The 25,682-nt window shown below is 32.0% G+C and overlaps 2 protein-coding genes across 3 annotated transcripts; both read right to left on the bottom strand.

Annotated features, from left to right (window-relative positions):
- Nucleotides 1-1,848: 1,848 nt before the first annotated feature.
- On the bottom strand, nucleotides 1,849-5,604 carry LOC25498356 (G-type lectin S-receptor-like serine/threonine-protein kinase At1g11300). Of its 2 annotated transcripts, XM_013593257.3 has the most exons (7): nucleotides 3,861-5,599; nucleotides 3,634-3,747; nucleotides 3,311-3,543; nucleotides 3,001-3,211; nucleotides 2,600-2,837; nucleotides 2,378-2,528; nucleotides 1,849-2,280 (listed from the first exon to the last, which is right to left on the bottom strand). In XM_013593257.3, the coding sequence occupies exons 1-7, from the start codon at nucleotides 5,155-5,157 to the stop codon at nucleotides 1,975-1,977; spliced, it is 2,550 nt and encodes an 849-aa protein (XP_013448711.1). In that variant the 5' UTR covers nucleotides 5,158-5,599; the 3' UTR covers nucleotides 1,849-1,974. The 2 variants fall into 2 exon arrangements, with proteins under 2 accessions (XP_013448711.1, XP_024625391.1); XM_024769623.2 differs by lacking the exon at nucleotides 1,849-2,280 and having other exon boundaries at nucleotides 2,381-2,528; nucleotides 2,629-2,837; nucleotides 3,861-5,604.
- A 5,536-nt stretch (nucleotides 5,605-11,140) lies between these two features.
- Nucleotides 11,141-14,734, bottom strand: LOC25498355 (G-type lectin S-receptor-like serine/threonine-protein kinase At1g11300). The gene is made up of 6 exons (XM_024770211.2): nucleotides 13,343-14,734; nucleotides 13,103-13,251; nucleotides 12,816-13,026; nucleotides 12,405-12,642; nucleotides 12,168-12,318; nucleotides 11,141-12,056 (listed from the first exon to the last, which is right to left on the bottom strand). Exons 1-6 carry the CDS (start codon nucleotides 14,706-14,708, stop codon nucleotides 11,748-11,750), a joined length of 2,424 nt encoding a protein of 807 aa, XP_024625979.1. The 5' UTR covers nucleotides 14,709-14,734; the 3' UTR covers nucleotides 11,141-11,747.
- Nucleotides 14,735-25,682: the final 10,948 nt, after the last annotated feature.

Below are 25,682 nucleotides of genomic sequence, written 5' to 3'. Positions count from 1 at the left end.
CAAAATATATATTAATTTGCATTGATATCGTATGGTTCGTGTTTTAAAACATTGATACCAAAATATATCTTATTGTCTAATTACATTAGAATATTGTATTTAGTTTTCTTGAGTCTTGGACGGTGAAATATAAATAAATGCAATACTATGGTAGATTGTCAAATATATATTGTTTTATACAGAGTATGTACTGTTTTATGTTGTTATCATGGTAAGTGTTTTATCATCAATATTGTTTAAAAACTACATAAAATATCGTATCAACCAAAGGAAAATATTGTTTTTCATTTGAATATTTTATCAACGACGTTGGCCGCCGTAAGGTAGCAGTTGATTTGGTCTGTTAAAAAAAGTTTTAATTTGGCTTTGATTAATAATTTTCAGACAATGAGAGACACTTTTCTATTGTATTTGTTTTTACACAAACACAAATCATAATGATAGTTGGTGTGTTACTAGATCCTCTAATTCCAATGAAAGGGTGGTTTTTTACTATGGAAGTAACATATAGTTGAAGAGAAAAGATTTTGAATTTACCCAGTAATTCATCATGAAGAATCTAAAATGAATCTGTATTTTTATGTTTACAACTATTATTTTCAAACCTCTTCTAAATTGCAGGAGCTATTTGAGGTATTAACCCATAATTAGTTAGTACCGTTTTTTCAAATAGAATCCAGACCAATTATTTATTCTAACAATGCTCAGATGAGATGATTTTAATCTCTCTTCAAACTTAATTAGATGGTTTTGAATCTAACCCTGAAAACGCAAAAATGTTAAATTTCTTTGATAAGATTGTTGTTGCTTATTATATATAATTCTCGTAGGCTTGAAAGATTAATCCATGTAGTTAGTTATACGAAGATCGCGTCTAGTTTATACCAAGAATAATCAATTGAATTATTTACTTTTTAAAATTGAGTTTAACGAGGGTGCATTTTTACTCTGTGTATTGGATCATGATTCTAAGGGATTTTAAAAGACTTTTTTATCATGAATAAGTCTTGTGGTATTCAATCAAGATTCTTTCCAATTTAAAAAAAGTCTTGGGTTATTCAATCAAGATTCCTTGTCATTTAAAAAAAGTCTTATGGTATTCAATCAAGACTCTTAATCACTTAAAAAAAGTCTTATGGTATTCAAAATCATTCAAATTTCGAAGGATTGTTTAATAAATCAGATTTTGATGGATTTTGTGGGATTTTTTAGTGAAATTTTAGCATGAAAAAGTCTGTCATGAAAGCATGAGATTTCTTAGCATTGTTTTTTTCTTTTAAGATTTTACTATCTCTCTCTCTTCCTCTCTCTCTCTCTCTCTTCCTCTCTCTCTCTCTCTCTTCCTCTCTCCCTCCTCCCTCTCTCTCTCCCCTTGCCTCTCTCCCTCTCTCTCTAGCTCTCCCGTAAAAGAATAAAGTAAAATTCATAAAATCTGTTGAAATCTCTTGAAATCCATAAAATCATTTCAAATCCTTTAAAATCTTATGAATTAAATCCATTGAAATCCTTAATAGTCTTTTAAAATCATCAAAATCCTCCAAAGTCTTTTAAAATCCTCAAGACTTTTTAAACAAAAATTGTACTTTAAAATCCTAATTCAATACACCCTCCTAAAGTTACTTCGCACATGCATCCAATATGAATCTTAAAATTAATGATACAACGTGGCATGAAGCATATAAAAAAAATGAAATAAGACAGTAAAATAATGAATTCTCATAAGATGTCGACATAAAACTAATGTATTTAATCTCTTCAATTTTTTATGGACACATTAAAGTGGTAATTGGTATATTTTGGTGGTTATGGACACATCCACCTACGTGGGATATAAATTATTGTTTTCCCACATGCCCTTCTTTACTATTATCAACATACAAACATCTTGCATATGTTTTATTATGCTTGACTTTTCTTTTTCTAGCATTGACCACAAATCCACTGACCTCAAAAACTTGTTGGAGCCTTAGTGTACTATCTGCCACATGTTTCTGTCATGGTGACATTGTTGATGGAACTAACACTTTTACATTCTTCAGGCCAGTTTGAATTCAACATATTCTGCCTCAGGATGAATGCAGGTTTACTGGGAGCAAGTAATGCACCTTCACTGTTCAGCATAGAAATCACTGCAGCCATAGTGGGCCTATCTACAGCAATTTCTTGTACACACAGAAGTCCTATGTGTATGTACCTTAAAATGTAATAATGATGACTAGGATCATCTATTCCTTGATCTATTAGAGATAAGATATTGTCTTCCCTCCATTGGATCCATACCTAAATGAGATAAAAGAAATAATCAGACATTTGAATGGTGTGTCAATAAAAATAGAAAAGGTCATAATTGAGCTAAAAATAGGTTGTTGAGGCTTACATATCCTAAAAGGCTCAGATTATGTGCATCCTCGTAAAAACTTGAGTTTCTTTTCCCGGTAAGAATCTCTAGGATCAAAACACCAAAGCTAAAAACATCTGTCTTCTCGGAAAATAATCCTTGCATTGCATATTCAGGAGACATATAGCCACTGCGTTGACAAGTAAAAGTTTATTCTTCAGTTATTACTGCTAAAGTAAAAGTTTTGGCAGGCACACTTACTAAGTTCCAACAATTCTGGAGGTATTGACCTGATCGTCTCCCCCTCCAAAGATTCTAGCCATACCAAAGTCGGCAATTTTTGGATTCAGCTCCTCGTCTAACAAGACATTACTTGCCTTCAAATCTCTATGAATAATTCTTAGCCTGGAATCTCTGTGAAGATATAACAACCCTCGAGCTATTCCTTCTATAATGTTACACCGTGTACTCCAATCTAGGAGTTTATTTTTTGATGGATCTAAAAAATAAGGGTAGCATTATATTATTTTGAATATATATTAAATTATGAAGTGAACTCATCAAAATCAGTCAATAAGCATGCTTCCAGGAAAATTCACTGGCAGTTTTATTCTTAAATATTTTATACAAGAACGTGTTAAAGGGGGCTTCAAAGAACTAACCAAAGATGAATGCATCCAAACTTTTGTTTGGCATGTACTCATACATCAACATCTTTTCATCACCATCAGTACAGCAGCCAAGAAGTCTTACAAGATTACGGTGTTGAAGCTTACAAAGAACCACTACTTCATTCATGAATTCCTCCAACCCTTGTCCAGATGCTTTAGAAAGTCTTTTAACTGCTATTTCTCGACCATCTTGCAGTTTCCCCTAGAAGAAAATATTATGTTACAACAGCTATAAACAATGGTTATAAAATATTATGTGACAATGGCTTTAAAATATTTATAATTGTTGCATTTAAGGTACCTTGTATACTATACCAAAACCACCCTGTCCAAGTTTGTTGGACAAGTGGAAGTTGTTAGTGGCAGTTGCAAGTTTCTCAAAATCAAATATTAATAACTCTTGCAGTTTAACTTGGGACATTTCTCCAATTACGTTGTCACTAGGAGAAACATTTGGTGATCCACCTATATTAAATTGTTGGAAAGCTTTGTTGTTCTTTTTCCTTGCTGATTTAGTAAAAAGCCACAGTTTAGCTGCAGTGAAAACACAGTTTAAGTATAGTTCCTCATTTATAGAAAGTAAGTTTTATGACTCAAGTTGAATACTCGAAAGTGGTATATTACCTGGGTGGTTTCCCGTCCTTCTCCAAATGATATATGCACAAATAAGAATTATGATAGAGCCAACTATCACTGTACTTAAAATGATGATTGTCTTGTTTCTCCTCTTATCTGTATCTATTGAAATTTTAAAATATAAGAAATTTAATCGAGTCTTAACTCATAAGAGATAAAATCAAGTTAATGACCTAAGACTCAAATTCTTTTAACAAACAAAACCTAGAGCATACCAGGTTTTTCATGGGCTATACGAACATATAGATCGAGTCCTCCCATTTCAAGCTGTTGTATGTCAAGTAGATTTGCAGTCCACAGCATACAGCCAATCCCATCATCATGAGAATATGCAAGGCAAGAGCAATTCTCCAAGCATAGGCTTCTGCATATGTCAGGTGTAACGATTAAACCTTCAGCAAAATCTGGAACTTTAATCGTCTGTAGTTTCAAAATCCCATCTTCCTTTGTACTTGTGGTTTTATTGTGGACCCTTTCGCACTGCAAAGGTGTCTTCCTAACACACCCACCAGACCAGTTGTTTATTTTCCATTCACGTATATTTTTAGGTTCAAATCCTTTCAGACAGCTGCATATTGGTGAGGTCGATGAACTACAGATTGCAAATGCGCCACATATACCATAAACATCACACTCTGAATCTCGGCTTGTCCATGTAACATGAACTTCTTTCTTCTCATCATCCCACCGTTTTTCTTCTAATACTCCATGTGAATTCAAATGATAGATCACTAATCCCACATCATTTTGTATAGTGTAATATATACTAGTACTCCCTTCTCCATCATCTCCAACTTGAAAATCAAAAAAATATGCCATTGCCATTGCCTGTATCCCAGTGAAGACACCACCATTCCAGGGACCACTGCGCCAGGATGTTCGAGTTTCATTCCAAATGAACACTTCGTGTATATGTTGGCGTTCAATAGTACTAGAAGAGAAGTTTCCGATGGATGGGTCAGAAGGATTTTTCCATGATTTCATTTTTACACTCATACCTGTTCTTTTGTTGACAGAAAGTTTCATACCAGGCAGTAATGTATCTGTAGGTTGCTGAATACTCTGCCATAAGGTGTTTCCGGTTGTGCTCTCCAAAAGGACAAGGTTGCCATAGTCTGAAAACTGCGAAGTGGTATTGGATGCTATGTTGGAAACATTTGATGACCAATAGACTCGTTTCTGTCCATTCAATACCACAAGATTTCCATCTTCAGATATTGTGACAATCCCATTAGTATCATTCAATGGTTGGTTTCTGTTTGCCACCCATATGATAGTAGATTGAGACTTCCACCAAATTCCAACATAGCGGTTTGTAGAATTTTTAGCACTAAAGAATCCCAAGGTGAAGTTACCATCTTTGGAGGTTAGAGCTTCAGGGTCTTTGATATATTGAGATGATGTGATGGTGTTTGTACCAATACTAACATTTAGAAAATAGCAAAACAAAATGAATAAAACAGAGAACAAATATGCACAGTTGGTGAAATTCATTAGGGAGATTAATAGCATATGATCAACCGTCTCACGAACCACAGGTAATGGTTCTGAAGACTGCTACCATTTCAAATAACACATGTTGTTTTATTTAATTATGTCGGATACACACTAAGAGATTGTAGAGATATTTCACCATTTAATAAGGTTATCAGTTACTAGTCGTCAGTTTTAACTTTTTCTCCCTTCCTTCTCTTTTTTATTACATTAAGTCAACTTGTATCCTCTCACATCTAAGAGAACCATTCCTGTATTCAAATTTTCCATTGACAACAGTTAAAATAATACCAGTTGTCTAATTCTTTTAAAAACTATAACTTTGAATCATTCATTTTTTTACATCAAAATCAACCTCATCTAGTTAAATATAAAATGGTTAATCAAGTTAATTATAAAACAATCAATGAATAATAAACAATAAAAGTAAAATAGGCAAATTGATCCTCGAAATTGTGAGTGTCAAAACTCAAAAATAGTCCATGAATTTGGCAAATACATCTCTTAAACTGCAACTTGTCAGACAAAACAGTCTATCCATTATCTTCTGCGATTATAGGTTATGATGTGACACATTAAATAAACATATGGCCTTCCACGTGGAGACTAAACTGTACATAAAATTTATGTGGTAAATATTATTTTATGTTTTTGAATCCTGAGGTTGTAAACTCACAATTGGCGTGAAATGGATGAATTTAATGTGCCACATAAGTTTCTATGGATGAAATGGATGAATTTAAAGGCCACATGTCCATTCAAAGAGTCACGACATAACCTCTAACAACAGAAGGTAACAGAGGGACCATTTTGACTAACGCATTACAGTTTTAGGAACGCATATGCCGATTTGTAAAACACATAGACTAACCATATGTCTAATTTTTCACAAAAAAACTAAAAACAGAACTGCTGGATCACATAATTTACAAGAATAACATAGTTTTCAACATAAACTTTTTCCAAAACTGACTAACCATGTGTTTGGATTCACGCTCGAGTCTTCAATCTCGCGTCCTAGACCGCTTCTAACGCGATTTTACTGAAGCTCTATAACTAAGCTTCCACATTAGTTTGTGTTTCACCGTGATTTTGGTGTACGCGCTGCAGAACTGAACATATGATAAACGAGATATCAACAATGAGATTTGAGTGAATGATTCTCACATGTGTTATATTGAACCAATGACACTATATTAAGAATTCAATCATCAGTTGCAAAAAAATATTATGACTGAGATTAGATTACTTTAAATAACCTCATAAACTATGGTTTGAAAATGTTTATAAAAATCATAAATAATCAATGATATATATTCCTTTGCAATTACAGATTCAATTAACTTCACAGGCAATGTAACAACACAAACCACAAAAATTGTTACTGCAACATACCTTAAGCCGAAAGTTTGGGGATAATCGTTACGTGTAAAATTTCTCCATGTTAGAATCAACCGTCTCTTCAGTACATTATCTCATGGAAACAGATACTCTCCTGTAAAAAATTAAAATGACGAAATAATGCTTATGAATTTAAACATTATGCTATAGACAGTTTTACCTTGTGAAAATTTCCCTACTCTGTCCTTCCTTGACAGCATTTTCAACCATCCTTGAAGTATATTTCGTTTGATAAACACAGTTACAACGGTATAACAAAGGCCTCTTTCGACCGGCTTATTTGAGCTTATCTACTCGTAGTTTTGTGAAACTGTTTGGGAGAACTTATGACAACAGCTTTTTTCAACTTATTTTCATAAATTCTCCAATACAGCTTAGTAAAACAACTTATAACATTTACAAAAACAATTTAACTTTGTTTTATCTTTTGCTATAAAAATATAGCTTATGCAAGCATGTAAATAAGCATTTATTGTGTTATAAGCTACAAATAAGTTGTTTATCCAAACATGCTCTTATCTACAAGCATAAGCACTTGTGAGACTGTTCAGAAGAACTTATAAAAAAGTTCATCAAATGTTTGTAAGCTCTTCAACAAAGCTTATATAAAGCTCTTCAAAAAGGTACGATATCGTCGTCATTGAATTTCGGTTTTCAGGCCACAGTGATGCGAAGGGATAAGAAAGAAAAGAAAAAAGAAAAGTGAAGTTCTAACCTTCTCCATATTTTTTATGATTTTGACTTTAAAAATTCATATTTAAATTTGGAGATTTAAAATAAATTAAATAGTTATTTCGTTCTCAAATTTGCATCCATCAATCGATTTCATCTTTGAATTTTTTGAAATAGCTAATAGATCCTTGAATTTTATAAACATTGATCAAATTGATCTCTCCGTCAAGTCTCGTTGTTAACGGTACTCAAGCTTATATAACACGTTAAGCGTTGACGTGGAGTTTCAAGTCAGCTTCCACGTGTACAGTGTATAGAGAGGAATTTGATCAAACAAAGTGATTTTTTTTTTGTTTTTTTAAAACAAAAATTATTACAAATTGTCACACTGTCAAATCGATCCTTGAATTATTTATCTTATCTATCAATTTGATCCTTGATATTGTCAAATAATGATACTCCATTCGTCCCAAATCAAATAATGTTTTAGACATTTCACACAAATTAAGAAACACAGTTTGTCTGCAAAAGAGAAATTCTAAGTAATTTTATAAAATTATCCTTTATTAATGATATGTGAAAGATAAATTAAAAAATTGAAAGAAGTGGGAGTAATAAATAGTTGAGGATATAGGAGTAAAAATATCACTTAATACTATTTTAAAAACAACTCATAATTTGGGATAGGTTTTTTTCTCCAAAACGACTATAATTTAGGACGAAGAAAGTAAAATTAAAAGAATGTCAAGAAACTGCATACGTGGATAATCAGTGGAAAATACAACTTATTTGGATCGTGACTAGTTGCAACACTTAAGTGTTGGAAAAAGGCTAGTCTCTTAAACACATTCTTTTAGTTTTTAACATGTATTTGACGGTATCAATCACGGATCAGATTGATAGATAAAGATAAATAATTTATGGATCGATTTAATAGTGAGTGACATAATTCATTAACCAACTTGATTTTTAACCAATAATCTGAATGTCAATTTGAAAGTGTAACAATTTGTAATGACTTTCGTTTAAAAAAATTCAAAAAATAAATAATATTTTTTTACCAAATTTGTCCTTCTACGCATACAAGATGGCTAATTCAAAGACGTATTGGCTATTTCAAAAATTTTGACGATGACAATGACCAATACATACAAATTTGAATACGAAATAGCTATTCACTCATTAAGAATATTTATGCAAAAATTCATTGAAAAATTTGAAGAGTAGACGAATAAATTTTGTGGGACTAAAAGAATAAGAAATTTTTAATAAAAATTAAAACAAAGAGTTTGAATATTTATACAGACGGAATGAAAATTTAATCCTAAAAATATATAAAGTCAGTGTTCGGACACTTTTTTTTTTTTTGATAAAGGCAAATGAAAGAAAGAGTCAGGAGAGGCCTTAACCAAATACAAAATCAATCCATATGAGTACGAGAGTAAGGTAAGCCTAAACTATCCCTCAACAAAAAGGATGAAATAAAAGGAGGAGGGGCAAGCCACCATTGAAAGGAGAACATAGCAAGACCTTGACCATTCTTAGCAAGGGCATCAGCAGCCATATTACCTTCTCTGAGAATGTGAGTGCAGATGCAGCCAGACAACTTGCAGAAGTGCAAGCAGTTATACCATCTACCACGTAACTTCCAAGGGATACCAGAGCCTCTATGGAAAGCATTGACCACAGCCAAAGAGTCAGTTTCTATCCAAAGATGAGTCAGATGCATGTCTTTGGCCTTTTCAATAGCTAACAGAAAGGCACAAAATTCAGCTTCAAGGGAGGAGGCCTGACCAATATTACTAGCCACTGCACCCAAAAAGTTAGAACCAGAGTCCCTAATCACAAAGTCAACCGCTCCACAAGGAATGAGCCCAAAGGAGGATCCATCACAAGTAATCTTCACAATCCCATCCGAGGGAGGGGTCCAAGAAACTTCTTTGGCAATGCTAATCCTTTTAACCTGGAAGGGGACATTAAAGAGCTTGGAAACATTGTAATCAACCATATCAGAGGCCCCTTTAGAGATAACAAGGGTGAAGCTAAGACGAACCTCAGCCAAAACAACATTGAACAAAGAGACCATAGACCGCTGTAAATCAGCAAAACACCTATGGTTTCTCTCAATCCAAATGATCCAGATAATATGAAGCACCGCAGAATTCATGACCTGATGAACCAATTTACTACCAAATCCTGTAGACACACTTTTAGCTAGTATGTCTGCTCTTTTTATTTCGTTAATGCGTATAAATTACAAACCTTACTTTTTCCGGAATTTTGATTAAAATTATTTTGATTTTGATTAAAATTATAGGTATAGATATATTGCACTTTCATATTGTACAAATTATACTTATATTTTACAATGACAGCAACAACATTGCAACTAAAATAAATTCTTATCTTTTTTTAATGACACCAACATTGTAACTTTAATTGATTAAAGTTTAAATTCTTTGTTACATGTTTAAATGAGTTGTATTTAAAAAAATTGTTTATTATTAAAATTTATTAGTATTTGAACTTGAATCGCTACTAAAACGATAAACCGTCAAATTCACATTTATAAACTAAAAAGGAGAGAATAAATATATTTTAGTATAGAGTAATAAAAGCATAGTTTAGACTTGAGCAGACAAATACAAGATCAGAAGCAAAATAGAAATATTGTTCATAGATTCGAAAAACAACGAAGCATGCTGCAGAGGTTCCAGTTTTTACAAAACATAATCATTAGCAACATGAAGACCTAACCATCTACTTTGAAAACATGAACGTAGTGGCTGAAAGGTCCATCAAAGAGCTTGAATCATATTTTATCACCGGATACAAATTTATTTTCAGTGCAGAAAGGTTCCCATCCATGCTCAAGTGTTGAGATGATAATGTTACATTGTGAGAATTTCCTGAATGATCAAGGAAATTCCAAGTATCTCCTAATTCTTCTTCAAATTCTTCCAGAAATATCGAATCAATTTCAGCATAATCCTTGATCAAATAATAAGCTTAGGTTAATATCAGAAATTGATTTATTGAATCAGATATCTTATTGATCAAAATGAAACTTCTTAAAATGTAAAGAAACAATCTTATAGAATTAAAACATAATCACTAAGAAATATATCCAATTCTTGTCAAAAAAAATATATATATATCTAATTAAAAGAGAATCACTAAACAATAAAAGTAAAAAAATTATTTTTAGGATGAGAAGATGGCTAATTCAAGGACGTATTGACTATTTCAAATGAAAATGACCAATGCGTACAAATTAGATGACGAAATAGCCTATTCACTCATTTAGAATATTTATGCAAAAAATCATTGAAAAATTTGAAGAGTTTACAAATAAATTTTGTAGGACTAAAAGAATAAGAAATTTTCAATAAAAATTAAAACAAAAAGTTTGAATATTTATACCAATGGAAAATATATTTAATCCTAAAAATATATAAAGTCAACGTTAAGACGGACACTCTGTGCTAGTCTGTCAGCTCTTTTTATTTCGTTAATGCGTGTAAATTACAAACCGTATTTTTTATGGAATTTTGATGAAAATTGTTTTCATTTTGATTAAAAGTATAAGTATAGATATTTTGCACTTTCATATTGTACACATTATACTTATATTTTACAATGACAACAACAACATTGCAAGTATAATAAATTCTTATCTTTTTTTAATGACACCAACAATATATTAAATATCATATAAATTCTTTTTTTTTTTTTAATGACAGCAAAATATAGCATTTTTTTATGCAAATTTGTTTAAGAATTAAGAGTATAACTAGAAGTGATAAAGTCACTAAACCCATGTATTCCATTTATACCTTTAAACAAATTTTCTTATAAGAATGTTATATGGTTTTTTTAAGAAAGATGCTTATACCATTTCATAAATAGTAAGAGTATCAATACACGAGGGTATTTTAAAATAAGTCGTGGGAGTAGCTGATAATGTGGTTGCTCTGCAAGGGCGTAAGCAAAACCGTATTCGCTTATCTCCTATTAAACTCCACCCGAGAGTTTGTGAAGTGAAAAGCAAAAATATTCCTTGAAGCAAAGTAAGATAATATTGCCAAACAATACGTAGTTATTTTGGAGTCGAGCACGAAGTTGACGCAATCAAACTCCATAACACTAAGTCAATCTAAAGCATGGAATAATCCTAATGCTTCATCGTCGTCCACAGAACACAAACGAGTAAAGCACATAATTCTGGCCAAAACAAAAGCACGGTCTTCGTCGCGTAAGCACATGCCACTGCATGTACTGTTCAACTGACCTGAAAAAGCGGCATCAATGTTGCATTGGAGGTGTCTGCGCTGAGGGTGTTGGAATCGAAGATGAGCTAGGATAGATATCAAACCACTAGCTTGAAGGGCTGACCCCAAAGAATCTGCTAAGAGTCGACGTGTTGTTGTGCTAAATTTTTTATTCCCTTTATATACTCTAGAGTAATTTTTTTATTTTTGGAGGAAGCTTTAGACATCAAATGCTGAACCAGATTATGATGACCTCTTTGTGTGCTATCTGCCACTGATGTCTGTAATACTGACATTATTGATGGAGCAGCCATTTTGACATTCTTCGGGCAACTTTGAATTTAACATACTCTCCCTCAGGATGAATGCAGGTTTACTAGGAGGAGGAAGTGATGCAGTTTCACTGTTAAGCATAGAAATTACTGCAGCCATAGCGGGCCTATCTTTGGCAAGTTCTTGTGCACACAATAGTCCAATATGTATGCACCTTGAAATATAATTATGATGACTATGATCATATATTTCTTGATCTATTAGAGACAAAATATTGTCTTCACTCCATTGTGTCCATACCTAAATGAGATAAAAGAAAAAAGGAAAGAAATAATCAGACATTTGAATGGTGTGTAACAAAAGAAGAAAAACAGTCAATAATTGAGCTAAAAATGGTTTGTTGAGGCTTACAAATCCTAAAAGACTAAGATTATGCTCATCATCATAAAAACTTGAGTTTCTTCTCCCGATAACAATCTCTAGTAGCAATACACCAAAGCTAAAAACATCTGACTTCTCTGAAAATAATCCTTGCATTGCATATTCGGGAGACATGTAACCACTATAAAATGTAAAAAATTAATCAAGTTGCTAAATAATACTTTACAATTATTACTACTAATATATTAGATATAAAGGCAATCTTACTAAGTTCCGACAATCCTTCTAGTATTGGCCTGATCTTCACCTCCTCCAAAGATTCTAGCCATACCAAAGTCTGATATTTTTGGATTCAACTCCTCATCTAACAGAACATTACTTGCCTTCAAATCTCTATGAATAATTCTTAGCCTAGAATCTCTGTGAAGATATAGCAACCCTCGAGCAATTCCTTCTATAATGTTATGCCGTGTCCTCCAATCCAGGAGTTTGTTTTTTGATGGATCTAAAAAATAAGGGTAGCATTATATTATTTAGAATAGATTAACAAAATATAAAGGAAAGTCGTCAAAATTACTCTATTAGCGTGCTTCCAGAAAAACTAAAATAAAGAGAAGAATGAAATTAAGTAGGGAATTTTATATATGAAAATGCTAAAGGGGGATTAAAAAAACTAACCAAAGATGAATGCATCCAAACTTTTGTTTGGCATATACTCATACATCAACATCTTTTCATCACCTTCAACACAACAGCCAATAAGTCTTACAAGATTACGGTGTTGAAGCTTACAAATCACCACTATTTCGTTCATGAATTCATCCAACCCTTGTCCAGATGCTCTAGAAAGCCTTTTAACTGCTATTTCTCGACCATCTTGCAGTTTCCCCTAGAAGAAAATATTATGTGAAAACAACTATCCACAATGGTTTTAAAATATTATAACTTTGTTACATGTAAGGTACCTTGTATACGGGACCAAAACCACCCTGACCAAGTTTATTTGACAAGTCAAAGTTGTTTGTGGCAGTTGCAACTTTTTGAAAATCAAATTTTAATAACTCTTGTAGTTTATCTTGGGACATTTCTCCAATTATGTTGTCACTAGAATTAGCTGCAGTGAAAAGCATAACTTGAGCTTAGTTCCTCATCAATATAAGGTAAATTTTATGACCTAAGTTGAATATACGAAAATAGTAAGTTACCTGGGTGGTTTGATGACCTTCTCCACGTGATATATGCACAAATGACGATAATAAGAGTTGCAATTATCACTGTACTTGCGATGAAGATTGTCTTGTACAAATTCGGTTCTACATAGGATAGACGAATATATAGGTCAAGTCCTCCACTTTGGAATTGTTGTATGTCAAGTAGATTTCGGGTCCAAGACATACAGCCAATCACATCATGATGAGAATACGCAACACAAGAGCAATTCTCCAAACATAAGATTTTGCATTTGTCAGGTGCAACTGCTAAACCTTCAGCAAAATCTGGAACTTTAACCATCTGTAGTTTGAAAAACCCTGTAGTTTTATTGCTGATCCTTTCACACTGCAAAGGTCTCCGCCTAACACACCCGCCAGTCCAGTTGTTTCTACTCCATTCACGAGTATTTCTGGGTTCAAATCCTTTCAAACAACTGCATACCGGTGAGCTCAATGAATTACAGCTTGTAAATTCTCCACAGAGACCATAAACATCACATTCTGTGTTTTGGCTTTTCCATGTCACTTTCATTTCTTTATTCTTATCATCCCACCATATTTCTTCGAATATTCCTTGTGAATTCAGGTGATAGATCGTTATTTCCCTATCATTTGCTAACGTATAAAATATAACAATATTTCCTTCTCCATCATCTTCACCTTGAAAACTATTAAGATATGCAGCTTTCATTGTTTGTATCCCTGTAAAGACCCCACGGTTCCAAGGACCACTGCGCCAACATGGTCGAGTTTCATTCCAAATAAACACTTCAAATATATTTTGGCGTTCAACGCTATTACAAGAGAAGTTGCCAACAGAGGGGTCAGAAGGGCTTTTCCATGATGTGAGTTTTAAACTCTTACCCGTTCTTTTGTTGATTGAAACTTTCATGTTTGGAAGGAATGTATCTGAAGGCTGCTGAATACTCTGCCATAAAATGTTTCCGGTTGTGTTCTCCAGAAGCACAAGGTTACCGAAACCCGAAAAGTGAGAACTTGTATTTGTTGTTATGTTGGAAACATTTGATGACCAAACAACTTGTTTCTGTCCATTTAATACCACAAGATTTCCATGTTCAGATATTGTGACAATCCCATTAGAATCATTCAGTAGTTTGTTTCTGTTTGCAACCCATATGATTGTAGATTGAGACTTCCACCAAATTCCAACGTAGCGGTTTGTAGAATTTTTAGGGCTAAAGAATCCAAAGGTGAAGTTACCATCTTTGGAGATTAGAGTTTCAGGGTCTTTGATAAATTGAGATGATGTGATGGTGTCTATACCAACACTAACATGTACCAAATAGCAACACAAAATGAATACAACAGAAAACAGATATGCACAGTAGCTAAAATCCATAAGAGAGATTATTAGTATAGGATCAAAAGTTACACTAGAATAACGTTATCAATAATTTTTTTTTTCCTTCCCTCTATAAAAGTATTTTCTGCTTTCATATTTATTTGAGTAAATTATATTCCCCTCCCCTCAAAGATGCTTGAATTACACTCTCATCCCCTCAAAGATGCTTGAATTACACTCTCATCCCCTCTTATGTTAAAATATACACTCCCCTCCCTTGAAAAGTAAATTTGATACTCCCCTCCCTTGTGAGATGCTTGAATTTCAACCCCCTCCCTTAATAATTAAATATACACTACACTTTAATCTATTTTAATATAAATAAATATTTTTATAATATATACTAATTTTGAATCACGATTTAAAAAACATAAATTTGTTTTTTTTATAATTTAGTTATTTTTCACATATTTTAATTTTATTTTGAGTTGTTTCATATTTTATAATAGGGTTTAAAACTACAAGTTAATGAAATTGTGAATAAAAAATAGCGAAAAATATGTATTCAAATTTTGATTATATTTAAATGAACCTCTAATACTATTTTTTTCAAAGTGTGTTAGACTATTTTTTCTTTTGCTAGATTATTAGAAGTAAAAAAAAAATATTGAGGGAGTAAAGAGTAGATTTTAACGTAAGAGGGGAGGGGAATGTAATTCAAGCTTCTCTCAAGGAAGGGGAGTGAAATATTTTTTAAAATGTTTTGAATAAGAGGGGAGGGAAGTGTATATTTTAACATAAGAGGGGAGGGAAGTGTAATTCCAGCATCTTTGAGGAGAGGGAAGTGTAATTTACTCTATTTATTTATTTTGAGATTAGATTGGTTCAAAGGTCAATAGCAGAAGGAATTCAGCAATGAACATCATAGCTAAAAATATACATATTCACTCCAATTAAGGAGTTAAGTTAGCAGGCCATGGTTTCAGAAGGCATTTCAATACCATCCATCATAAACTAAAACTTTGAGTTTGACCAAATAAAAAAATAAAAAATCATAGGTAATCAAAAAGTATATTCCTTCTTATTACAAATTCAATTAACTTCACAAACAGACAAACAGTACCATCATAAAGCACAACATTGACACTGTAACATACTTTAAACCACAAATTTGAGAACAAATATACTCCTGTAAAAAAAATTAAATGATCAAATAATGTTGATCAATCTCAGTCCTATGGTCCTTATATAATTATAAATCAATTGCATTGTGAAAATTTTCCACTTCTTCAACTAACCTTAAAATCCATTTGCATGTGTCTTTCAACAAAAAAAAAATATTCAGCTTTGAAAGCATCTTCAACCATTCTTGGAATCATCTCTAGATTAATATAAAAAATTACAATGGTATAACAATAAGTAAATGTAAATGAAATGCAATTTAAAAAAAAATAATAAATGCAATGCAATATAATCTTCAGTTTCGTTGATACATTGTCTTTCAATTATAAGCAAGATGATATCGTGTGCGTTTAATTCTGCAACAAGAATATGATTTTGAATGAATTAATTCAATATAAAATTGATTCTAGTTAAAATATCTTGAAGGTTAAGTGGGTGAGTTGAATTTAAGTCTAATTCAATTATTCTTCAAAACTGAAACCAACTATGGTAGTGATTTTGATCGATTTGCCTTTAGAGTATTTTTAGATAGACAACACATACATATGTTGGTGTAGTCTTACTAAGGTGTACTGCACCATTAGATACGATGCAATACATATATAGGGCTGGTAATGAGTCGAGCCGACTCGAATTCGTCTGAGCTCGACTCGACTCGATAAGAATTGGTTCAGCTTAAAACTCGGCTCGAGTTCGACACGAACTCTTTTTTTAGCTCGAGCTAGGCTTGTTATTTACTAAGGTGTGCTGCACCATTAGATATGATATTTTGGAAGAAGGAGATCTACCATCTATGATATTTTGGATTATCTGTGCAAAGTAGCTCATGTTGGCCCTTTGATCTCAGTCTAATAGTCAAAAAAAAATATTTTTTTTAAGAAAAGTCAATTTTATTTAGTACTTCCTAGTTACAAAATTAATAAGGTTATCACATTTAACTTTTTCTCCCTTCCTTCTCTTTTTTATTACATTAAGTCAACTTGTATCCTCTCACATCTATGAGAACCATTCATGTGTTCATATTTTCCTTAGGCAAGTCCCTCACATAACAGTTAAAATAATACCAGTTGTCTAATTCTTTCAAAACCTATAACTTTGAATCATTTATTTTTTACATCAAAATCAACCTCATCTAGTTAAATATAAAATGGTTAATCAGTTTAATCATAAAACAATCAACAACTTTATAAACAATAAAAGTAAAAATTAATAGGTAAATTGATCCTCGAAATTGTGAGTATCTGTCAAAACTCAAAAATAGTCCATGAATTTGGCAAATACATCTCTTAAACTAAAATTTGTGAGACAAAACAGTCTATCCATTATCTTCTGCGGTTATAGGTTATGATGTGACACATTAAATAAACATGTGGCCTTCCACGTGGATCCAAAATCAATTCTACATCAAGAGAGACTAAAACTGTACATAAAATTTATGTGGTAAATATTATTTTATGTTTTTGAATCCTGAGGTTGTAAACTCACAATTGGCGTGAAATGGATGAATTTAATGTACCACATAAGTTTCTATTGATGTGTGATCCCTGTTAAAGGTCACATTTCCATTCAAAGAGTTACGACATAACCTCTAACAACAGAAGGTAACAGAGGGACCATTTTGACTAACGCATTCCAGTTTTAGGAACGTATATGCCGATTTGTAAAACATAGACAATTTTGATTGATGCACAAAATGTCGAGGACCGATTAACCTATTCATTCAAACAAAAATGGTATCATTTTCATGAAACAAAGTGACAGAATAGATGGAAACAAGGGTGCACAACACCGTACGTGCACTGCAGGTTTGACTTGCTACAGCAGGTTATAAACTCACTTGCTTAATAGAATAAACTGTAAACAAAATATTGCAAAACAACCATTTTATAGACAGTTTTACCTTGTGAAAATTTCCCTACTCTTCTTCAATGAGCCTTACAAACCATTTATCTATCCTTCCTTGACAACATTTTCAACCATCCTTGAAGCATATTTCGATTGATAAACACAGTTACAACGGTATAACAAGGGCCTCTTTCGACCGGTTTATTTGAGCTTATCTACTCGTAGTTTTGTGAAACTGTTTGGGAGAACTTATGACAACAGCTTTTTTCAATTTATTTTCATATATTCTCCAATACAGCTTAGTAAAACAACTTATAGCAATTACAAAAACAATTTAACATTATTTTATCTTTTGCTATAAAAATATAGCTTATGCAAGCATGTACATAAGCATTTATTGTGTTATAAGCTACAAATAAGTTGTTTATCCAAACATGCTCTTATCTTAAGCACTTATTCGGAAGAACTTATAGAAAAAGTTCATCACATGTTGGTAAGCTATTGAACAAAGCTTATATAAATAAGTACGATCGTGTTTGTTGAGTGCTCTACCCGTCGTCATTGTTAAAGCAGTAGAAGTGTCAAACTGTGGAGGAAGGAAAATTTCGGTTTTTCAGTGTTGTTGGGCACAGTAACACGAAGGGATAAAGAAAAAAAAAAAGAAAAAAAAAAGTGAAGTTCTGTTCTAACCTTCTCCATAATTTTTATGATTTTGACTTTAAAAATTCATATTTAAATTTGATTATCTAAAATAAATTAAATAGTTATTTCGTTCCCAAATTTGTACGCATCAATCAATTTCATCTCTTAGGCTGTGTTTGTTTCCGGTGAGAGATAAAGGAAAGATAGTGAAGGGAGGTAAAGAGGATGGAAGGATTGTGTTTCCATGGTTTTGAACAAATATAAAAAGGTCAAGGAAAGAAAGTTTTGGTTGGGGCCCACCAAAAAATCCTTTCCACGCTCAATTGGACTGAAAGTGGGAGAATGGACTCAATTTTTGAGCAAAAAGACAAAAGTGCCCCTAATACAATAATTAAATATAATCGTAGCTTCTCCCATTTAACAAAGAAGAGGGTTCACTATTTTCTCTTTCAATGGTTTCTTCTCTGCCATCTGCTTAATCCAAATTGTTGCACTGCCTCCATTTTTCTTTGCTATCAATCTTGACCTCATTGTTTTGTAAGGTACTTTTCTAACTCTCTTCTTTTTCATGTGTTTTTTCCCCTTCCATTTAGGTATTCCTTTATTTATTGAAAATTTTGATTTTGAATTAAGTATGTTTTTTTTTTCATTATCTTCTATGCATGAGATTTATTTTGTTTTGATGAAATTTTATTCCTTGTATGTTTTCTCCCCTCATTTTATTATACTTTGAAATGCTTTTCGGATGAAGTGAGAAAAAATAATTTGTGTTCTAGGTTTCATAGAAAATCTGATTTAGGTGACTATTTTTTTTTACTTTTTTCCCCTTCAATTTGGGTATATTAAGTCATGTTGGTTTCAGTTTGGGTAAATTATGGATGTTGGGAAGGCAACATAAAACAAGACATTGTTGTTGTTTTGGAGTTTTTTTAATCAAACTTAGAATGGGGTTATGAATGTTTTTAGGCCTAAGATTTGTTATAGGTAGTGTTCTAGTGTGTTATCAGAAGTTGTCATGGCAGCCTGATACCAATGTGATGTCGTGTTGGGGATTAGGTAGGTGGTCTCTCAAGTCTCAAACCTTTCATAGAATATGTGTATCACGTGGTCCATTTGTATAAAATTCAAGAGATTAAAACATGGAAATAGATTGTCAGCAATATGGTGTCCCCCTCCACAAAATGTTTGGTAATGGAATGTGGATGGATCGTTGAAAGGGAAGCCGGGAGCTGCAGATATAGGTTGTGTGTTAAGGATTTCATTGTTAGAGATGAGGCTGATGTTTGGGACATCAATTGGCTTAAAAGACTCAAATGAATCTGAGTGATGGGTGTTAAGGATTTCATTTACGAAATGAAGAAAGTTTGATCCTACTTTTTTTTTTTGAAAAGCCAATATTATTTAAGCTTCCAAACTCTCAATAAGAGAAGAAAGTAGCTGAAAAGAAACAAAACAAACCCCATCGTATGAGAGTTCAGGGATAGAGACCACAATTGCAATCTAGTGACCACACTACACAGCTAAACATACAAAACCAACGCAGCTGCACCTAACCAAACAATTAAAAACACACCATAAAAAAGCCAGCTGCCTCAATCACACCTAAAACATATATGATAGCAAACAACTGCAAAACATATAACAGCAGCAGGGCTGCCACTGCAGACACCAGAACGCTATGCAGTTTGTTGGCTGCAACATAGTTGGAGTTGATATTTTGTCATCTGTCATGTGTTATTGTCTTTAGGTAGTGATTTTGTGTGTTCTTAGGTTATGAGTGTTTTTTCTTTCAATTGTTTGGTATGTGTGTGATGATGCTATCTGTTTATGCTAAGCTGGATGATTTTTCTTAATAAAGTGATTTGTTTATCTAAAAACAAAATGAACTCTAGATTCTTGTTTTAATAGAGATTGCAGGGGAGATAAATATGCATTATGGAAAACTTGTGTATAGCATCAAGAGTCTTTAACTCGTAAATCAAGTGTTAAAAAAATTATTTCTACATAAAAATCATTTAAAAGTTAAATATGTGTGTTTTTTCCCCTTTAAATATATCAACTCTTAATTGCACTACTTATGATTGTTTGTTACAAAATATTACAAATTAAATTCTAAACTCTCCAAATCTTTTGATTTGTGAGGGAATTATTTAGGGATTTTCTAATGTCAAATTATTTGTTTCATCAATTGATTTTATACTCTGATTGAAGGTTAACATTCCACTTTGTGACATGGATTCTTTTATTAATGAGGAAGATAAGTCTGGTGATGAATCTCATGGTATAAAAGAAGTACATTCTAAAATAAAACCTTCGACTAATCTTGGCATGTTAAATTTATGTCAATTTCGACATCGATTCGAAAGGCAACAACATCTTTATTTTGTGGTCCTATATTGTGTTATATTGTTCATACCTTACACATGCTTAACATAATGTCACGTTGGCGTAATCCTATTAGTCATGGAAGTCATGAGAGAGAGCGTAGGCATATTGATTTAATGAGACAACTAGTAGAAACTGAAAAATGCAGCGACATAATACGAATGGGACCTGAGGCATTCATGTTGTTGTGTCATAAATTGAGAGGAACTGGTATTGTGAAGGATACAATACGATTCACAGTTAAAGAGCAAGCTGCTAAATTTCTACACATCATTGGTCATAATGTGAAAAATCGTATTGTGTCATTCTTTTTCCACCGTTCCGGTGAAACTGTCAGCCGTCACTTTCACAATGTTTTACGAGCCATCATCTCATTAGAAGATGAATTTCTTGTCCAACATTCTAGTAGGGATGTACCTTCTACACACTTTGGTGCAAGGTTGTATGCACTCCAAAGGATACATCTACTATGATAAATATGATATGCTATCTATGTTAATTGAAGAAAACCATTTACTTGCTTATTGAACTTACTATTAAGGTGGAATATATGATCAATTGGCAACCAGTATTGATCCAAAAAAAATTGGCAACCAATGCTCATTTCATTATATTACTATTTGAATTGCAAATAATTGATCTTTATCACTGTGTTTATGATGCTACGACGGACCTGTAGCATTGTGTTTTATTTTTCTGTTTTTATGCTGGAGTTTTTTGTTGCTGCCAAACTTGGATGATGCAGTCTGTTTTTTTAACTGATGGTATATGGTATAGACAGTGAATTACCTTAGAATTCATAGTATTTGACTAAATTGTCTATACAACAAAGCTGCTATATGGTATAGATTGTGCATTACCTTAACTATCAAGTCAAAATCAAAGTTCTTTGACTAAAAGTAATGTCTTGAAGGTGGTTGTTAGGTAGATTCAACAATCCAGCTTGTATTTTCTACGAGTGGTGTTGGTGTCCACGAGATTATTTGATGAGGTAATAGATTGACGTTGTTTATAGCGGCCTTTGGTGGCTACTGTTCGGACGGTTATGACAGGAGTGCGGAGCTGCTGCTATTTTGGTGTAGAAATTATTTTCCTGTTTTGTTGTAACATAAGTAGATTTCTCTGTTGTGCATTGTTCCATAAGCAGCTGCGTTTTGCTGCTCACTTGAGGGTGGTTTTTTGGGGTCTGTTGGTTAGGTTCAGCGGGTGTGCTTTTGCTTCGTGCAGCCTGTAACACCCTGTTTTTCCAACTTTAAAATTTTTGCATAAACATCAGAGTAATCAACTAAATAGGATGTCACACAACTTTAAAATATAAATAGAGTAAAATTACTATTTATTCAAAATATCTTTTATCAATAATTTAAATTACATCGCAGCGGAAAACATTTCTTATTCAACGTAATGGCACAACGGCCTCAACATAAACAACTTATTAAAATTTCATTCAATTGGTTCATCAACATAATTCATAATAATACGTAACAAATGGAAAAAAATACAAATATCCCCATCCCGTTACGTATCAGAGCGACCCTAAGACGACGCGTGAGAGAGTCAACTCACATCAACAGCTAATCCTGGTTACCTGCAAGTTACCCATGCAAAGGCAACAGTTTCTAAGCAGAAGGGGTGAGATTTCACATTCAATAATATTAAGCATATAATTCTTTGAAAAATTTAACAACACATAACAACATTTATTCATCATTAGTAAAACTAATAAACAAATCTAAGTGAGAAAATTTATCTACATAAACAACAACAATTAAACAATGTTAATGCCTCACATAATTCAAACTATAAATCATCAATCAACTTCAAATCATCATCAACAATGATTCACGTAAACAACATAAACAACAACAATAAATAATATTGATAATTCACATAGTTTCTCATTAACAACTCATTAGTAATCGAAAACTTGACAACAACGACAATGCAACGACATCGACATCAACTCGACCATGCGACTTAGACATCTTAATCATCTTGACAATGCAACTACAACTTCTTAATCATGCATGTGGTACAAATCAGGGCATCAAGTCCCCAACGTATAGAGCATAAATAGGCTCACAGTGCATCAAACCCTCAACTTACAGAGCATCAAGCCCTCAATGTATAGAGCATAAATAGGGTCATAGATCATCAAACCCTCAACTTAATATGTATAATTATACATTTCAGAGCATCAAGCTCTCAACTTTTAATGAGTATTCATGGACTCAACAACCAACAACTTAAACAACTTAGACAGCTTCGACAACTTAGACGAATTCAACAACTTAATACAACAACTTACAACTTGGCGACATTTGACAACAACTTGCAACATAGCAACATTAATCACAACAAACTTGAATGATATGAACAACAAATTTGCATCATAATATCATAATTCATCAATTTATACATTCATATAGTAATTCATTAATTATGAACAACATCACATAACATCATATTTATCAACATATACATTCATATAACAATTCATTAATTATGAAGAACATCATATTCATCAACATCTACATTCATATAATAATTCGTCAAGCATTAACAACATCATATAACATCATATTTATCAACATATATATTCATAGAATAATTCATTAACAACATCATCATATTTATCAACATATACATTCATATAGTAATTCATTAATTATGAACAACATCATATAATATCATGTTCATCAACATATACATTAATATAATAATTCATCAATCATGAACAACATCATATAACATCATACTCATCAACATATACATTCATATAATAATTCATCAATCAAAGATATTTATGTCAAACCAAGATAGATTCATCACAACATAGGTTAAATACTCTTAAACATCTTAATTGAACTCATAGTACAAAAGCTTTGAAGTTTGGAGACAATCCATAAATTTTGGGTTGACTTAGAAATAGTTATGCGGAATTTTCGTAAAATTTTACTAAGACCTCATTGGAGTATTTTCATCATAACTCAAAAACCAAAAATCATTTTCACGTCAAACCAAAACCACTGGAAAGCTAATACAATTATCACGTTTACACCAAAGGCCAATTCAAAACAGAAACATGTGAAAAAGACGCAAGAACATGAAACAGGGTCTACTGTCAGAGAGCAACTCGGGAAAAACCCATTTTTCACCCCAAAATTCCAATTTTAACTTCCCTATGCCTAAATTTGATCCCAAAGTTTGTCTAAAGAGATTATACTTCACCAAAAACTTGACCCAAAACATTATTTTAAAAAATCATAAAAAACAACATCATACTTCACCAATTTTGAGCAAAAACACAAGTATACATATATACATAACTTGAGCATATAAATTCATCATCAACAGCTTAATTAACATCAAATTCACATACCTCAAACATTGCATCAAAACATAAGCACAAATTTCACTAATTAAATCCACAATAATCACTTTATACAAATAGGCACTTATGGGTAGAAGTAGAAAAATAGATTATACAAAAGATTATGAATGAATGAAATCTAATCCTAATTTCTATAACATTAAAACTAATAACAACTACAATGTTAAACCCTTTTTCAGAATTATACAACTCATTATTAGAGAAAGCTAGTCCTACCCTTACCTTAGATTGATCGACCGCTTTCTCTCCTCTGACTTTTCTCTTCTCTTGGTGTTCTCCCTTTTTCTCCAAAAATAGGTTTCACGTAATCCCTATTTTCTAATTTTAACTCTCCCATTTTTATATAAATCCTTAACCTACTTATTTTCTCTTATTTTCAAATCTGTCATCAAAGTCTCAATATTATATTTTAATATATATATATATATATATATATATATATATATATATATATATATATATATATATATATATATATATATAATATTTCTATAACAAATAACAAATATATTTTTACACCAGATAACATATATATTTCTACACCAAATAACAAATATATTTATTTCTACATCAAATAACATATATATTATACTAATAAATACCAACATATATCATAACAAAATATCACTTATAAAAAAAAATCGACTAAATTATAAAAAGACATCTAAACTCAATAAAATAAATAAATAATAAAATAGGGCGTTACACGGCCACTGTTACCAAAGAACCAAATGAATTATTGGAATTCAATACCTCCACTCACCTTCCCATCAAACTTAACTCTTCCAATTATCCAGCTTGGTATAATCAAATTGATTCTCTTCTTGTTGCACATGACCTTGTGGGATATGTCATAGAATATGGCATCAGCTTTATAGTGGGTTCATGACACTTTTTTTTTTTTTTTTTATAGCTGCTATCTTTGATAGGGAGTATTAAATAAAATTGCTGATTAAAAAAATATGGCCTTCTAGTTAAAATTAAATTCAACATTCACTACTATTATTTTTGTTCTTTTTAGTAGTTACAAATAACTTGCTCATACATATGCATTGTGTCATGCAGGGCTTTGAATCTTAGGCAGTGGTTATGATTGTAGATCCATGACAAGGTGCTAAAGGAAAAATGAGGATTGGTATTATCAACACAAATGTAGAGAAGTTCAATGTCCACAAATTTGCAGTTTTGTGGTAGTTTAGTCAAAGAACTTTGATCTTGAACTTGTGTTGAATTTGCACTAGGAAGTGTAATGACATTGGCCATGTATGAATTACTACTCAAAATCAATATTTATAGTAGAATGAAGTTGCTTCAATATTAGTCCATCAAACTTGATATTTATAGTAGAATTTGAACTTCAAAAGGTAATTTTTTTTTGGATAATAATAAGCTTACATAACTTTAATAAAAACTAAATAGGAAGATAAAATGATGCTTAAGTGTATATTTATTTGTTAAAGGAACTGTTCATAATTTTACTATTTTGCTTTCCAATTTTATTCTTTATACCATTTTATTTTTTACTTGAGGATATTTTTGTCATTTCATAAATATATACTTTTCTTTCCTTTCAACTTTCTAAT

The sequence above is a fragment of the Medicago truncatula genome, chromosome 7, assembly GCF_003473485.1.
Source record: "Medicago truncatula cultivar Jemalong A17 chromosome 7, MtrunA17r5.0-ANR, whole genome shotgun sequence".
NCBI classification, from domain to species: domain Eukaryota; kingdom Viridiplantae; phylum Streptophyta; class Magnoliopsida; order Fabales; family Fabaceae; genus Medicago; species Medicago truncatula.
The sequence above is the reverse complement of the archived record's forward strand: the minus strand, read 5'-3'. Positions and strand labels throughout refer to the sequence as shown.

Coding starts and splice junctions, on each gene's coding strand:
- LOC25498356 (XM_013593257.3), bottom strand. CDS start 5,157: ATGCTATTAATCTCCCTAATGAATTTCACCAACTGTGCATATTTGTTC. Junction 3,748..3,860: donor TATAGCCCATGAAAAACCTG/GTATGCTCTAGG, acceptor AAATTTCAATAG/ATACAGATAAGAGGAGAAAC. Junction 2,281..2,377: donor ATCTGAGCCTTTTAGGATAT/GTAAGCCTCAAC, acceptor TATCTCATTTAG/GTATGGATCCAATGGAGGGA.
- LOC25498355 (XM_024770211.2), bottom strand. CDS start 14,708: ATGGATTTTAGCTACTGTGCATATCTGTTTTCTGTTGTATTCATTTTG. Junction 13,252..13,342: donor AAGGTCATCAAACCACCCAG/GTAACTTACTAT, acceptor TTTTCACTGCAG/CTAATTCTAGTGACAACATA. Junction 12,057..12,167: donor ATCTTAGTCTTTTAGGATTT/GTAAGCCTCAAC, acceptor TATCTCATTTAG/GTATGGACACAATGGAGTGA.